The sequence below is a fragment of the Labeo rohita genome, chromosome 7 (assembly GCF_022985175.1).
Source record: "Labeo rohita strain BAU-BD-2019 chromosome 7, IGBB_LRoh.1.0, whole genome shotgun sequence".
NCBI lineage: Eukaryota > Metazoa > Chordata > Actinopteri > Cypriniformes > Cyprinidae > Labeo > Labeo rohita.
In genome coordinates, this window is record NC_066875.1 from 419,813 (window position 1) to 435,934 (window position 16,122).

The 16,122-nt window shown below is 43.1% G+C and overlaps 1 protein-coding gene across 42 annotated transcripts in view; it reads left to right on the forward strand.

Moving 5' to 3' along the window:
* LOC127168251 (receptor-type tyrosine-protein phosphatase delta) overlaps positions 1 to 16,122 on the forward strand; it is a 311,712-nt gene that overhangs the window by 247,908 nt on the left and 47,682 nt on the right. For 21 of the 42 annotated variants that reach the window (XM_051114908.1, XM_051114921.1, XM_051114911.1 and 18 more), the window contains 7 exons: positions 6,512 to 6,700; positions 7,546 to 7,554; positions 8,106 to 8,123; positions 10,348 to 10,458; positions 11,818 to 11,829; positions 14,306 to 14,575; positions 15,519 to 16,100. In XM_051114908.1, the coding sequence (XP_050970865.1) occupies positions 6,512 to 6,700; positions 7,546 to 7,554; positions 8,106 to 8,123; positions 10,348 to 10,458; positions 11,818 to 11,829; positions 14,306 to 14,575; positions 15,519 to 16,100 (1,191 nt within the window). The remainder of the gene's footprint in view (positions 1 to 6,511; positions 6,701 to 7,545; positions 7,555 to 8,105; positions 8,124 to 10,347; positions 10,459 to 11,817; positions 11,830 to 14,305; positions 14,576 to 15,518; positions 16,101 to 16,122) is intronic. The other 21 variants (XM_051114917.1, XM_051114948.1, XM_051114947.1 and 18 more) reach the window with 4 other exon arrangements.

Below are 16,122 nucleotides of genomic sequence, written 5' to 3' on the forward strand. Positions count from 1 at the left end.
ATCAATTACGCCGCGCGGCCTTTTCATTTCCAGCTGCAGCGAATCGGCCTCCTCTGGCTTCGCTCATTGTCAGTTAAACAAACCCTGCTAACTTCAGCGGGTAAACAGTAACTAATCACGTCGGAGCGTTAGCCCGGTCCGCGGAGACTCAATTAGCTGTATTTAATTAGTGCGTCGTCCTCTGTAGTCTGCTGCGATTAGACCGCCGCGTTAGGGAGCGTTTGCGGCTAACGAGAGAGAGCTGCTACAGTAACGCAGTGCAAATGTACAGTATGCCTGGAACGTGCGTGTTGTTGTTGTTTTCAGAGAATTGACATAAAGATTAAAATGTAAACAAAACAAATAAAATTAAACAAAAACAAATCAAAAGAAAGAAAGAACATTTAAAGTTAAAGTTGAACTTTAAATTACAAAATTTCTTAACAAAATGACTAAAACATAAGTTAACACTTAAATGAACACTGAAAATATAATAAATAAAACCAAAATGAATATAGACATTTGCACAGTTGAGGTCAAAAGTTTCAGAATCTGCAAAATGTTAATTATTTTACCAAAATAAAAGGAACGTACAAAATACATGTTATGGTTTATTTAGTACTGACCTGAATAAACTATGGCACATAAAAGATGTTTACATATAGTGCGCAAGAGAAAATAATAGTTTGAGCCCATTCAAAAGTTTACATCCCCTTGATTCTTAATACTGTGTTGTTCCTGAATGATCCACAGCTGTGTTTTTTGTTTAGTGAAAGTTGTTCATGAGTCCCTTGTTTGTCCTGAACAGTTAAACTGCTGCTGTTCTTCAGAAAAATCCTTCAGGTCCCACAAATTCTTTGGTTTTCCAGCATTTTTGTGTATTTGAACCCTTTCCAACAATGACTGTATGATTTTGAGATCCATCTTTTCACACTGAGGACAACAGAGGGACTCATATGCAACTATTACAGAAGGTTCAAACACTCGCTGATGCTCCAGAAGGAAAAACCATGCATTAAAGAGCGGGGGGTGAAAACTTTTGAACAGAATTGAGATGTGTACATTTTTCTTATTCTGCCTACATATCATATATTTTTTAATTTAGTATTGCCCTTCAAAGGCTACAGAAGATAGTTACGTTTCCCAGAAGACAAAACAGATTTCTCTTCCCAGAAGACAAATCTTCAATTCAAAAAGTTTTCACCCCCCGCTCTTTAATGCATGGTTTTTCCTTCTGGAGCATCAGTGAGTGTTTGAACCTTCTGTAATAGTTGCATATGAGTCCCTCAGTGTGAAAAGATGAATCTCAAAATCATACAGTCATTGTTGGAAAGGGTTCAAATACACAAAAATGGAAAAAAAAAAACTAAGAATTTGTGGGAGCTGAAGGATTTATCTGAAGAACAGCAGCAGTTTAACTGTTCAGGACAAACAAGGGACTCGTGAACAACCATCACTAAACAAAAAAACACAGCTGTGGATCATTCAGGAACAACGCAGTGTTAAGAATCAAGGGGATGTAAACTTTTGAACGGGGCCAAAGTATTATTTTCTCTTATGGACTATATGTAAACATTTTTTTAATGTGAAATATCGTATTCAGGTACTAAATAAACAATAACATGCATTTTGTATGATCCCTCCTATTTTGGTAAAATAATTAACATTTGTCAGATTCTGAAAGGGAGATGTAAACTTTTGACCGTAAATATTATTATTTAAATGAAAAATGATAAACAAATGCACAAAATGACAAAAGCACACAATGAGATTGAACTAAAAGTAATACTAATAAATACTGTAATAGCATGTAAATAATGCTAAAATAACGCACTTGGGCACTTAAGACGCAATTAAAAATGCATTAGCACGACGTCCCACCGGAGGCATTCATTTTAAAGAGTTAAATATGTATGTATGCATGAGATGAGGTGCAGTCTAACACTTTTCTGAAGTCACATGGCACCGTTCCCCCGTCAGCAGCGTATTAGGCAGAACATCCATCGGTTGCTCGATGACCTGAGCGTCATTAATGTGTGTAAATGGTCACCAGGGGGTTTTCTTTCACCCCGCGGCGGCCGGCGACTCTCTTCACGGGGCGACTGCGCCATTATTCTGCGTCAGGTGACGTGAGGAGGCGAGATATACTGTACTCTAGTGTATAATGAGAGCTCAGGTGAGCGCTTGGGATCCGTTTTGCCCTTGATGTTAAAGACGGCAAATGTGATTGCGAGAAAAATGATCTCATGCGCTTATAACTTTTAATTTAATGTTTTAATTCCCTCTCTCGTATCATTGCATTTTGCCTTCGTAACTCCAGAATTCCTCTTGCCCTCTCCGTCTGAATCGACCTATGCTGCTGTTTTTCCCCTTCGCTCTCCTGGCTGTGATTTATTCGTCCTCCAGCAGAAAAACCTCGCCGTGGCCGGCAGCAGAAGTGCTAACATAGCATATGGCAAACACAGCTCAATTAATTTATGCTTTGAAATGTTTTCGTCAATAACCTTTCTCCTCGAAAAGCTTACAGTCATGTGGAGAGCGCAAATTAAATAACAATTAACGGCGGTTATTTGCTCGCCGTTAGCTTGAGGACGCATCTCCGCCGCTGCCGTGGCGTTTTTCAGCAGTTAATCAGGGAACTGGCAGAGTGAAGTACCGTTTAATTCGTGAGGTGATTTATAAATGTAATGCTGATTAATTTGTGTGTGTGTGTGTTTCCGGGTGAAAAGCGAACAATTACTGACTCGTGTTAAAAAATACACCACTGATTTTTGTGAAATGCTTTTGGTGTCTGTTAAGATGCCAATGTCAGGATGAAAATGCACAAGAATCTTCATCAACAGTGTCAATTAAGAGATCAAGTCTATTTGCAGAATTTCTGTATGTTTTCGGTGGAGATACTGCTTTTGTAAACAGCAAATCCCACTGCCTCAGTGTTAAAATGTGGATTTTGCAATGAGAAACTCGGATGGAATGGTTTGGGATGGTTGTAGGTACAAAACTGCATCCCAAACACGTTACCAAATGAGTTTCCTTCATTGCGAAACCTCGGTGAATGGATTATCGGTCCGACAGATTGTGTGAAAAGGATGACAATACTAATCATTTTAATCGTTAGATGTAGTTGATCAAAAGCAGCGTTTAAAAGGCATTCACGTTTCGTGCCACATTAATTTTCTATTAGGTCACAGTTTATCTAACAAATCTAGAAAACAACATTGGATTTGTGCCTTTAATGCTTTAAAAGAAGGGGACACCAAAGTGTAGTCTATTCAAGGAAAGTGCTGCTAAAACAATGCCAGACTCCAGAAATCCATATTTAATTATGCAGCAAAGCTAAAGAAAGTCTTCTGCTGTTAGTTTGAGAAATATGAATAGAAAATGTCCCAGGGAAAAATCTCCCTCATGCCCGGAGAGGACCAAGGACGAATGTATTTGGCTGAACTTGTCGAGTTCTTGCCGCTTTGGTGGAAGGAGAATTCGAGGTTCTGCATTGTGCTGCGGAGACCAAAGATCGATTCCTCTCAGGAGAGAAAATGTATAGTCTCACAGGCATATTTGGATTTCCAACAATACATATAGCCTGAAAGGCATTGATTTTCAAGCTGCATGGATTGTCACGTTCGATAATTATTAGCAGCATTGCCTCTGTTCCTCTAAGGTTGACTGCAGGCACTTGGCTTTATGGCAGGTGAAATTTGGCTCGTTTTAAAGAGCTTGATTCACACGTCGACCTTGGCATCGCTTTAAAGACTTACACACACCCAGAGCCAATACGCAATTAGCGTTGTGCTGAGCTTTGGATAAGCGTCTCGTACGTTATTTGTCGGCCTTTCCGTAAACCTTGCAAATAAATTAGCCGGGTTTATTGCGAGTGAGCGCGAGTCTGGTCATTTCTGCGTTGACACGTTCTGCGTCGGACACGGGGGCTGATGAATCTGAAAACAGTGAGCTGTCATTCACGTTAAATCATTTAGTACGTTCGTTTTGTCAGTTAGGAAAAACACAAGCCATTCATCATGAAGCAGCCGTAGCTATTAGCAGTGCTGAATTTCAAAAGTAGCCCAGAAATGTCTAAAAGGTAGTTCGAGGCTGCGTCGTATGTGTGTGGCACTCATAGCAAAAGGCGTATGCCTTTATAATTGTTTTAGCGTCCGTTGAGAACAGCAGCGGGCCTAGTGCTGAACCCTGCGGCACTCCAGTGCTCGGCCGATCCTACCCTTCCTGGAAACCTTTAAACTTTCAGATAATAAGTGGGTGTTGTACATGGTGGTTAAATGGGTGGCATACATAATGTAGAGAAGTGAGGTAAAGTGCTAAATCATATTAAGCAAAATCTATTGTAGCATCATTGTGAAAAACAGATTATCGGCCGGTCGGGGTCAAGTATCGCTTCGACATCAGAATGATCCCTCAGCAGCTTTCTGTGGCTTCTGTCGTAATTTTGTACCTGCGTGTTTGGGAAAACAGACTGACACGTAACTTTAGCTGCCAAGTACCTCCTAACAGACGATGCCTACACACCACAGAAGAGCTAAAATTAGACTGCGTTATGTAGCTCACAGCCTGTGAAGGTCACAAGAGGATTTAGAGTAGAATGTTTGCACAAAGATATGAAAATTTGTGTTAATGCCCAAGGGATGACTACTGGAAGTGATTTAAATGAATAACATGGGAAACAGATCAGCTGTGCTGCTGCTTTTGTGTTTTATTTCACATGAATGAATCGTGGAACCTGCCAAGAACATGTCCAGGTCATATTCAAAATATAAAATACGTATATATGTTTTTGTTTTGTTTTTTGCATCGTGACATTATTGTCATTACAATTTAGCGCCCTCTTGTACTGAAATGATTTCCATTTACTGAGGTGTTAAATTATGAATTAAACCTGAGATGTATGAATTCTGAAACGCAGACCTTGGCCCTCGGTTGGCATAAATTAAGGGCATCTTCAAATCTTCGCTGAATCGCAGCACTCTGAAAGAACATTATAATGATTTCCGAGACAATGAGGAGCGTTTCGAGCTCTTTATGAGCTGCAGGAAATCCACCATTACAGCAGATGCCTCCCTCTGAGGCGCTGAAGTGTCATAATCACTCTTTAGTCACTATTTAGACAGGGATATTATTCTGTTGTCTATCATGCATTCATTCAAATCCTTCACTGTTTTCTGGAAACAAGAGAAAAAGTCCCAGGAACTGTCAACATACAAGCTGGAACTGTACAGTGATACAGCAGCAATAATAGGGGCTCATTATTCTGGAGTAAATCTACAGTATTTCATTGCGCTTGTGATCAAACTGTACACAAGTTCTCCAAAAACATGGTCAGTGCAGTGAAAGAGAGCTGTATATCTGTGTAAGCTGTATTTTTGTGCTGTTGTATACCTGAGCTGAGGTTCACAGAAAGAGAATCCCAGGAGGTGTTTGTGTAGTTCACTGGTAATCACAGTGTGTTTGTGTGTGTTGGGAATGTTCCCTAGAGGCTTGTTGACTTCTTGTTTGTTTTAGATTGCTTGTGTTTGCTGTAGGTTCACAGAAACACACACACACACACACAAAGTGGTTAACCTTCAGAAAATGTCATCTGTATGTCTAGGTGTGAATGAGATTGTATTCATGGTTTGCTAAGAGTAATTTAATACTTTTACACTTTTTAATGTTTTAATGTTTTCTTTTGATGTTTGAGGGGTGAAGAAAATGTCACTTAATCAATTTTTACAAACGACTGTTGCTGTTGATGTATATAGTTTAAAACTCACTTTTTGTTGTAAGGATAATTTGACAATAAAAAAAAGACAATTTGATATATTCGAGATAGCACACACACAGCACAGAGATGTCTATTTATTGCATTTATATCTGCAAGACGTATTTTTATAGCGTTTGCTCATAGATGTTCTTATGATGGTCTTAGATGTTTATGATTTAGAATGTATGTACAGTTGACATCTTACAGACGTCTATCAGATGTTTGTACACAGCAGATGCTTTACAGATCAGTGATGACATCTTGCAGACGTGTGCTATCTGGGATACATCATGGAGATGTTTGCATTTACATCTGTATTTTTTACAGTGTTTGCTCATCTGATGCTTAGGACGTTTCAGATGTCAAATGATCTTGCCTTTACAGACATCTTACAGACGTGTGTCAGATGTAAATAGCAGATTTTTTCCAGATCAAGTGATCTTTAACAGACATCTTGCAGACGTACGTGCGCTATCTGGGACAGCTACAAACCAGGCCATCTTACACATTTTTAAGCCGTTCTGTCATGATTTACTGACTACATTTAATGTGGGTGTTTATTGAAAAATGACAAGGTCACACAAAAACAGTTCAGCTGTACGTAAACGTTGGATGGTTATTGTTAATTGCTGCTGTATGAACGCTTACCGCTATAAAACGATGAGGTGACCGAGGTCTAGAGCGTGCGTCTTTCTTCAGGTTCCCTCAGCGGCTTCGGTGAGCGTGAGCGTGAGCGTCGGCGTGTGTTTTAACTGTGCTGGTGTTCCTGTGTTTCAGAGGATCAGCTGCCCCCAGGTTTCCCCACCATAGATATGGGCCCTCAGCTCAAGGTGGTGGAGCGCACCCGTACGGCCACCATGCTCTGTGCCGCTAGCGGTAACCCGGACCCGGACATTTCCTGGTTCAAAGACTTCCTCCCGGTGAACACGAGTAACAACAACGGGCGCATCAAACAGCTCCGATCAGGTAATTTCCCTCCCAGGGGTTGGGCTCGGTAACGCTAGAAGAAAAGCAGCGACAAGAGCCGCTATTGTCCTTCTTTCCGTTTGAGTTTCTGTTCTTTCTCATGAAGCCTTTTCTTTGGTTTTCTGTAGGAAACGGCATCTACGTCGTCTGCGTCCCCTCTGTGTGTGATGTGTCTTGTGTTCCTGTCTGTTTAATTTATTACCCATGATTCACTGCTACGACTGCATTTTTGGCCAGCTTCAATTGGGCTTTGTTTTGTTTGCATTTTAACACTTGGTCGCAAAAAGCAGCCGAACCATGCATAATAAATAACTGTCGTTCTCCATGTCCTTATTTCCCTTCCTCCAATGCGCAATTAGTAAAGATCTGGCTTCATTCAGAGCTCTCGAAAGAATCATCCAAGTTGTTTTGTTTGTTGCTTTCATGTCATGACGCAGCACCGTATCGGCGAGCCTCGATTATGCCCAAAAAAAGAAACAAAACGAGCTTCCCTGTGTGTGTGTGTGACCCTCGTTGTGTGTTTGCGATTGCAAGCGACCAAATTCAGGGCTGAGCACGTTGTTGAGTAGCTATAAAAAGCCCCGTTTCGTTTCGCAACGTGTGAAGCCGTAACCGTGCCGGTTGAGTTGCTGCGATGTGTTTCCCAGCCCTCGGTGGTACGATATGTCTTCCCAGAGTTCTCCGCTCTGCCCTTGTCCTGTTTTCTTGCGTTGTCTGATTTCTCTCTTGATTTTTTTGTTGCACCAATAGAGTGTCAGATTTAAGTGTGTCAACTAGAGCGAACGTAAGGAATATAATCATATTTTCTATGCTGTCTTTCTTCTCTCTGTTTTGTAAATCTCCAGAGTCCTTTGGTAAGTTTGTAGATCTGAGCACACATGCCTCCCACTAATGTTCCATGTTTCTCAAACTACTGTTAAAATGCATGGCATGCATTTTACTAACGGTGTCGATAGGCCAGCAGACCACACACTAGCAGTAGAGCAAACACCCACACACGCTCTTAGGGCCCCGGCAGGACCGACACTGACACTGTCACTCCATCTGTGTCTCAAAAGCTCACAGCTCAAAGACTGTCCACTGTTTCCCAGTCAGTCAGTCCTCAGCTCCCCTCCCGCTAGATCACGGCCACTGCCGCTCTCAGAACGGCCCCCTGTGCTTCATCCACTGTACCAGTTGCTCTCTGACCTCCTAAAGTGACCAATGCTCAATCCTGTGCTTTTCTCCACTAGAGCCAATGGCTGTCTTTTCTGAGTCTCTCTTTCCTGTTGTAGCCTAATACAGTCTGTAAGAAAGCAAAGCAAAGCAAAGCTAATTTGATTCTTCTTCCAAAGCGGCCAGACTCTCTTCTCGTACTAACGACTCTTCTTTCTTAATCTTATTTGCATTCATATAATCCACCCAGGTGGTACGCCAATAAGAGGTAAGAGTGCTCAACTCAAGTTCACAGAATGAACAACTGACTTCATTCTTCCTGTCCCACATGTGTCTGCATCCATCCAACGCCCCGGCATCTTCCCATCGTCCTCACCCCGTCCCTCGCCCCCCCACCCCGGCACCTCCATCCCGTTCTGTTCCATCTCTCGCCATTTTTGCCTCAGCGCCTTTTGGTTCCTTGGTTTGGTTTTGGTTTCAGTTCGAGAAAGCCTCTCGTTTTCTCGGTTGTTTTTGTTGTTTTCTTTTTTTATTCCTCCGAGTCGATATGCTTACTGCAGCCCAAAGAAGCATATCCTGTACGTGTTTTTTTCTCTTCTATTTCATTGTTTTTGTATTATTTTTCTTATCTTTTGGCCATAGCAGATCATGTGTCCCTTTTTTCGTCCAACTAAAACAGCCAAACATTTTTCCCCCCTTAGCTGTTCTTGTTCAGCCGCACATGAGCCCAGATGTCGGAGACACGCCGGAGACCTCTCTGCCACGATTTTTCCCCCAAAAAAGCATCTTTCTGTCTTTACAAACTTTACTTCTTTTTGTTTTTTTCGCTCTTCGTCCTCCATTTGCTTTCCTCTACCTGTACCCTTCTCAAAACAAGCTAAAAAAGCCCAAACAACCACTTTTTTGATAAAGTTTCTGCGGTGCTTTTTTTCCTTCTACCACCTATTTTTCCTTCTTGCTTTTCTTGGGTTGAAGGCTGTTTTCCTTTTTGACCTTTTTATTTTTTCCATTCTTCAGGGTTGGGGAAAAGCTAACAGTGGGTCTGGCAGACGAAACCGAGGTGGCCGTTTTGTGTCGTTTTTTTTTGTTTTTTTTGGTCAAGCTCCTCAGGAGGCGGCGCTTCGGTGCATTGCAAGAAACCTTTTTCCCTGGGTCATGTGACACCACACTGCTGATCCCATTGGTGGATTTTTATGGGTGTCATTTGTAGCGCAAAGCTATGGCAGTGATTGGTTGCTTTCTTGTCGGCGCGAGCCGTTTTGAATTTTGACCTCTAATACAATTGCATTTTATTTTTCAGCTAAGGGTTGTCAAAAGGTTGTAAGTTGTGCCGACACACGTTTCTTGTTCTTTGGAAAGATTTGCATGTGCTAGAGGTTTATGTACTGGTAACGACAATTCTCCCAACAGATTTTTTTCTTCTTCCATTTTTTTAACAAACGCAGCGCATTTTTTTTCCCTGAAACCGCTGCGATTTTTTTTACCGACTTCCGCCACCGGAAGTCTTTGGCCATTTTATCGATTGATCAATTCGAATGGAACTTAACGCCAAATTTCATGAGCCAAATTTCTTTTTTTAATTGTCCTCCCCCTTTTATGCTGCTTTTGTATACTGTAAACCTTTTTTTATTTGAGTCATATGCTGCTGTATTGCAGTTTTCACTCATTCCCATAATGAACAGTCCTGTGAGATGTGTAATAATATTGCAGGGCTACCCCCCCCCCCCATCACCTTTTGTAGACCTCTCAATTAATAATCGATCAGTTTGATTAGTGATTATTATTATCACAGCTGTTTTTCTAAACAGTAAAAAAAACAAAACGATTTTGAACCACCCGTACGATTAAGTGCCTTTAGAAACCCTGCAACATGTATCTTGTACTGTATGTTTTCCTCTCCATTGATGTGGTTGTAAAATGTCCGAGATAATTAACGCTGCAAAGTCTCTTTTCTTTCGGTTCCTTTCTGTGTGCCCTCTCGAATGTCTACTGCAGCGTTCGCCGCGCTCTTCTCTAGGCCGGTGCCGAGATAGTCGGCGGGGCGAGATACGAGCTCGCCACGCAGCACCTCGAAATTACCCCGTTCCTGACAAAATCATAATATGCATCGCGGATCCACCGTGAAATCCATCTTTAGTGGCGAAATTGCTTTCCCATGATGCATCGGGCCTAGAGAATGAAACACTGCATTAGACATTTTAAGGGGAAACATTTCTACCCCCAGCTTCCAGGAGCTTAGCTTGCATAAACTGGTTAAGTCTATACCGAGCTCTCCAATGCGAGGCGTGCCTGCAGATGTCGCCTCTCAGGGTTAAGCGTCAGTATAGCGGCAGCCCTTTAGCCCAAGCCACCCTTACGGAGACCTAAACAGAACAAAGAATGCCATTTATAGAGAGAAATAGGCCTAGCGTGTGATTTAGTGAAAGTTGTTTAATGGCTCGTGTTATTATTGTAATTATCTTTTTCTGCTCGTGTTCTCTCCCACTGTGTAGGAGCGCTGCAAATCGAACAAAGCGAGGAGTCGGACCAAGGGAAGTACGAATGTGTCGCGACCAACAACGACGGCACGCGCTATTCGGCACCCGCCAACCTGTATGTCAGAGGTAGGAACGGCTCACGGCGGTAAACAAAGCCAACAAAAGAGCATGTAAAAACTCGAGCACAAATTGAGCCAAATAGCGGGTCCGTTTTGTTGTTTTGCTGCAGCCTTGATTTTCTGCATGTCTGGTGTTTAATTTCAATTTAACCTTTATTGACTCGAATGCTTGTTGTGTGTGTAATATGACTGACTCTTAAAATAGCAGGAACGATGGATTGAGTTTAACCTCCTTACTCTCTGCAGCAAACTACTCTCTATTTTTCATCTCTCTTTACTCGCAAACATGGAATAAAACAATTTGAATTTATTTTGGAGTTATTAGAAACTGTACGTAAGTTGTGGTCAGTGTTTAAAGTATAATTTTATTTTCAGTGCAGTCTTTAATCAGAAATGTAGTGTAAAAGCCTATAATGTAATGACAATGGATGATTCTTCAGTTAAGTGAAATCTTCCATAACCTAGGATGATTAAACCTATGTCAGAGAGCTGTAACAGAATTGCTCTACAATTACATTTTTAAATGTCATTAATTTGTAAGTTTGTTTTACATATAGATTGGAGAGCAACCTTATTAGATGCAGTTGCCTAATCGGTCACATATTTGGACAGAAGGTCCCATAACTGAAGAATCACTCCACCGTATAAATGTAAAATGTTCTTTGATATTGACTTATGATGGAACATCTGTATAATCTGTATAATCTGGCGCATTAAAGTCAACATGAACTGTGTCCGCAACCTATTTTGATTAGGTAGTGTTCAAGATGTTCAAAAAAGGGCCTGATTTTCTTAAGGAAACGATTGGATGGTAAAAAAACAAAAAAAAAACACCTGCTCACTGTAGTTCATCAGCCACCCTGCATGTCACCGAATATCCCATATTAGTCAGAAAACGGTGCTTACGCCTTCATGTTGACTTTAAACCCAAGTTTGTCGTAAAGAGCTGCCAAAACACGTTGCATATTGTAAACCTTGAAGGCCTGATGTCCAGCGCTGCTCAGACAAACACGTTCCCGCTTTAAAGAGTGCGGGTGTATTCACGCACAGGTCCCAGTCATGTGGTTTGCATGAAGAACCAAGGTGTTTCTCAAATAGTGTATGAAGAAAACTCCAGAGCAAAGTTAGTCCAGACCACAGCAACTGCTGATGGCATGTGAAGCTCATAACTGGACCTGTGTCATATTGTTTAATGGGCAGCGCAATAAAAGGCCTGTAAAATGCAGCACACTTTTCTTTTCCTAGACATTCTGTCTCTAGCAGCAATTCTCTGGGTTGAATGTGGCCTGTTTTACTCTCTCTGTATTTTCCCTTGTTTTTCTCCTCATTTTATTTTGTTTCCGCATCAATTCCCTACATCCCTCAGAGCTGCGAGAAGGTTGGTGTGTTTTTTCTTTCTAACCATCTTCAAACTCAGAAAACAAATGATACAGACGCTAGTCACAATTCCCAAGAGTACGAAAGAAATCACTGTAGCTGCATTTGCGTGTCTATGAGTAAATTCTGCTTTTGGTTCCTTATGTTTTATGTTTTGGACAGTTTCTTTTCTTTTTTCCCTTTTGTTGTGGTCTGAACGAATGCCCTGCTCTCCGCTGTACTGCTTGACCAAAAAGTGGTGCATGTCAGTCAAAATGTGCGCACTTTGTCGGGGGGTTTGCATGGTGGATTGGTCATGCTGAAGTTGTCTGTCTTTTCCCACATGTCAGTGGTCCTGCTTCATTACTTTGACCGACACGTGCTTTCCTGACACCTAGAAAAAAAATAAAAACCTCCCATTCGCTGACCTTCACCACAGTACAAACTGCGATGAGACATGCTCCGTAGCTCTGTGAGATCAGATATTTTCTTTCCTTTCCACCTAACGAGCTGCTAATAAAGCACAATTGATGCATGTAGAGCGTTGTTCTCAAGACTCGACAAACGGAACGGTATTCAGATGAAAGGGAAAACATCATGTCTCCTGGAACAGCGTTTCAATTGGAAATTAATTGCGATAGGATTGAAAATCTGTTCGCGATAATCAGAGATTTCATCTCCAGAGAAGCGCGACATCTCCGGTCGAATGCATGCCGCACGTCGTTGAAACTCTTATCTTTCCTTCTTTTTCCTTTATTTTCGGGTAGTTTCACAAAGAGACTTCAATTCCTCTCTAAACGTTGGTTTAGGTCCATCCCGTTGGTATCGTAATTGCACGTGATATAATAAAGATCCTGACCGAGAGCCGCTCACTTAAAGAGGAGGAGATGTTTGATGAATAGGAACAGGTAAATGGGATTTAGCCCTGGGTTCCTCAGATCTGACCCTGCAGAGCTTAGCTCAAACCCTGATTAAACTCGCCTACCTGAAAGCTTTAATTAGCTTGTTTTTGGTGTCTTGTTAGGGTTAAACTCAAAATCTGCAGATCAGTGGCCCTCCAGGGCCCGGATTTGAGGAACCCCTCCTTAGCGGAATAATCGAAGACATCTAGTTCAGTGTTTCCGAACCCTGTTCCTGGTAACACACAAGCAGTACATATTTTGGATACCATTTCAGGCCTTGGAGTCTCTAAAGAGAATTGAATCTGTTTAGAAAGAGTTTGAAGATGTCTGCTGTCAGTGTGCCTCCAGGAACATGTTTGGGAGACACTGATCTAGTGTACTGCCACTAAGTGTCTCAAACAGACTCTACAAAACTCTTGCGAGATTTGTTATGATGAACCTCACAAACTTTGTCAAATCCGATGATTCGTTGTACTCAGATGCGCTTATTGTAGCAGGACTGATATAAACCGCTGCACGCTGACTCCCAGAAGCTGCGTAAAGCCGGCGGATCCTGTGGCTTTGAGAAAGCTCCTGCCACTGTTGTGTGCCTTATACATCAGCCGATGCCGTCTGAGACTGACAGTATGTAAGCAGTAACACTGACATCGGTTCAGTTATTTTGGCCTCTTGAATCCTCTCCCACCCTCTGCTGTCCCGTAAACCCTCTTCAGAGGACCTGGCACATAGTATCGCTGTCTGTCCCTCTCTCTCTCTCTCTCTCTCTCTCCCTCTCTCTTTCTGTCTTGGAGACTCCTGCTTTTAATAGCCCTGTTGATTTCCTGTTATCTGACTCTACTAGTCCTCCCCCTGATCCTCGTCTCCTTTCCTCTTCTCTCCTCTTGTTCCCCATTTCTCTCTAATTCCCAAAGTTTCCCCGTGGAATGAGCAGTTTGCTTGTTTGCATGACAGATTCAGGAATGCCCCCCCACGCCCCATTTGCATTGAGGGTTTATCTTTTGTTCGTCTGTTAATTTGTGGCATCTGTTCATTTCGATTCAGTTTCAAAGTCACCCTTTCATTGTCGTCACATTTGTTTATTCACGGTTTCACGACCGTTTCCGCTGACGCGTGTGTCCACTTTTTGAATGGCAGCCGCAGACAGTCACAGCTGGTCTCTACCTGTCGTTAGTCGGCGGCGGCCCTGCCGCGGGGCTCGTCGCCGTGTGTGTGATGTGGCAATGTGATCCGGCACATTCCTTCACATCAACTGGAAGAGAACGCAGCATCGAAGTTGTACAAACGCACACAACTCCTGCATGCTGTGGCCCTCCAGTTCCCCCGTGTGCTGCCGTCCGTCTGTCACGCGTGGGTCACCTGTGCATGGCGTCTGTTTCAGTGTCCCAGTCCAGAGGAAGTGAAGCGGAATGTTTGTGTCTTCTACATGTGCAGTAGTGGATCCTGCTATATCTCGATCAGTTGATCCAGTGTAGCGGTGAAATCCACCAGATCTTTGTATGCTAATTCTTTGTCAGTTGCTCACCTGTTAAACGTTCCCGAATGTTCCTTTGGCCTACGTCTGTACGGGAAGTTACCGGTCCTTGTGTTCTCTTGCAGTGAGACGGGTTCCACCCCGGTTCTCCATTCCCCCGACGGACAATGAAATCATGCCCGGCGGCAGCGTCAACATCACCTGCGTGGCCGTCGGGTCACCGATGCCCTACGTCAAATGGATGTTGGGCTCGGAGGATTTGACCCCTGAGGATGACATGCCCATTGGGCGAAACGTGCTGGAACTCACTGACGTCCGGCAGTCGGCCAACTACACGTGCGTCGCCATGTCAACGCTGGGCGTTATAGAGGCGGTCGCACAGATTACGGTCAAAGGTGAGAATCCAGCAGACTACTCGACGCGACCGGCACCAAGCTCCTGTTATTTGATCTGTCTTATCACATTCTGCAGATGAATCCACAAGCTCCTACTGTTGGCACACTTGTTCGCTCAAACGGGCCGACACGCTTACAGCTGTTCACATCCACACACACAAAGCCTTTGTCTCCAGCAGACATAACAAAATCACATTAGTCATAATATGCCCCAAGAGACAGCACGCAAAGACTAAACATTATCTGTCCTATCGCCAACCTCACCTAATGCGCGCTGAATTAAAGCAATAAATTACAGCCTGTGGAATATTTAAGGCATGTTCCAAACAAACCGCAGAGTCTCTCTTTCCTCTGGGGTAACTTGGTTTTCTCCTTATCGCGGAGGTACTGTCAAGACTCTGAGCTGTATTACATTAGCGGCAAACGGCGCTATATACCCACGTCTACTGTTCCTGGGTTGGCAGAGCAAGCTGACACTTTAACCTTCGGCTAGTATCCCAAGAGAAGAGCACATGGTTCGTGAATGCTAATGACAAAGCCATATGACACTGCTTAGCTTACCAATACAATAGCGCACACAACAAAGACATTTCCTCTAAACCAGGAGAAGAATCATTGGATGCCTGTTTGTTAGTTTTCGAATGTTTAGAAATGTTTATGTCCGGGCGCTAAAAGTGCTGAAATGCTACCTTTTGTAAGTGAATCAGGCTCATTATAGAACGCACCTCAGGGAACAACATTAACGCTTGTCTGGGACAAGTAGGCGGGTTTGTGGCTTTAACTGATTTGGATATTTCCTTTATTGAACCAGGCACTAAAACGGGCAATTTTAGTGAATTACCCTCACAGTCATTTATATTGCTCCAGTAATCATAGGTAACTAATTAGAGTGGATTTTCAAATAATTGAAATTCACTGATGAGCTTCTTTTTTATCGCTCCAGCTTTACCGAAGCCGCCAGGTGTTCCCCAGGTAACGGAACGCACCGCAACAAGCATTACGCTCACATGGGATTCTGGGAATCCCGAACCTGTTTCATATTACATCATCCAGCACAAGCCCAAAAACTCTGAGGACTCTTTTAAAGAGATCGATGGAGTCGCCACCACTCGATACAGCGTGGGCGGGCTAAGCCCTTACTCCGACTACCAATTCAGAGTAGTCGCAGTGAATAACATTGGACGCGGGCCTCCCAGCGAAGCCATCGAGGCCAAAACAGCGGAGCAGGCGCCGAGCACCGCCCCACGGCAAGTCCGAGGCCGCATGCTAAGCGCCACGACCGCCATCATCCACTGGGACGAACCCGAGGAGGCAAATGGGCAGATTACCGGCTACAGGGTTTACTACACCACCGATCCCAGCCAGCATGTCAACCAATGGGAGAAACAGATTGTAAGGACTTCCAACTTCCTCACCATTCCGGGCCTGACGCCCAATAAGACTTACTACATCAAGGTCCTGGCCTTCACCTCTGTAGGAGATGGACCGCTCTCATCTGATTTGCAGATCATAGCCAAAACTGGAGGTGGGTGTTGAGATATGATTTA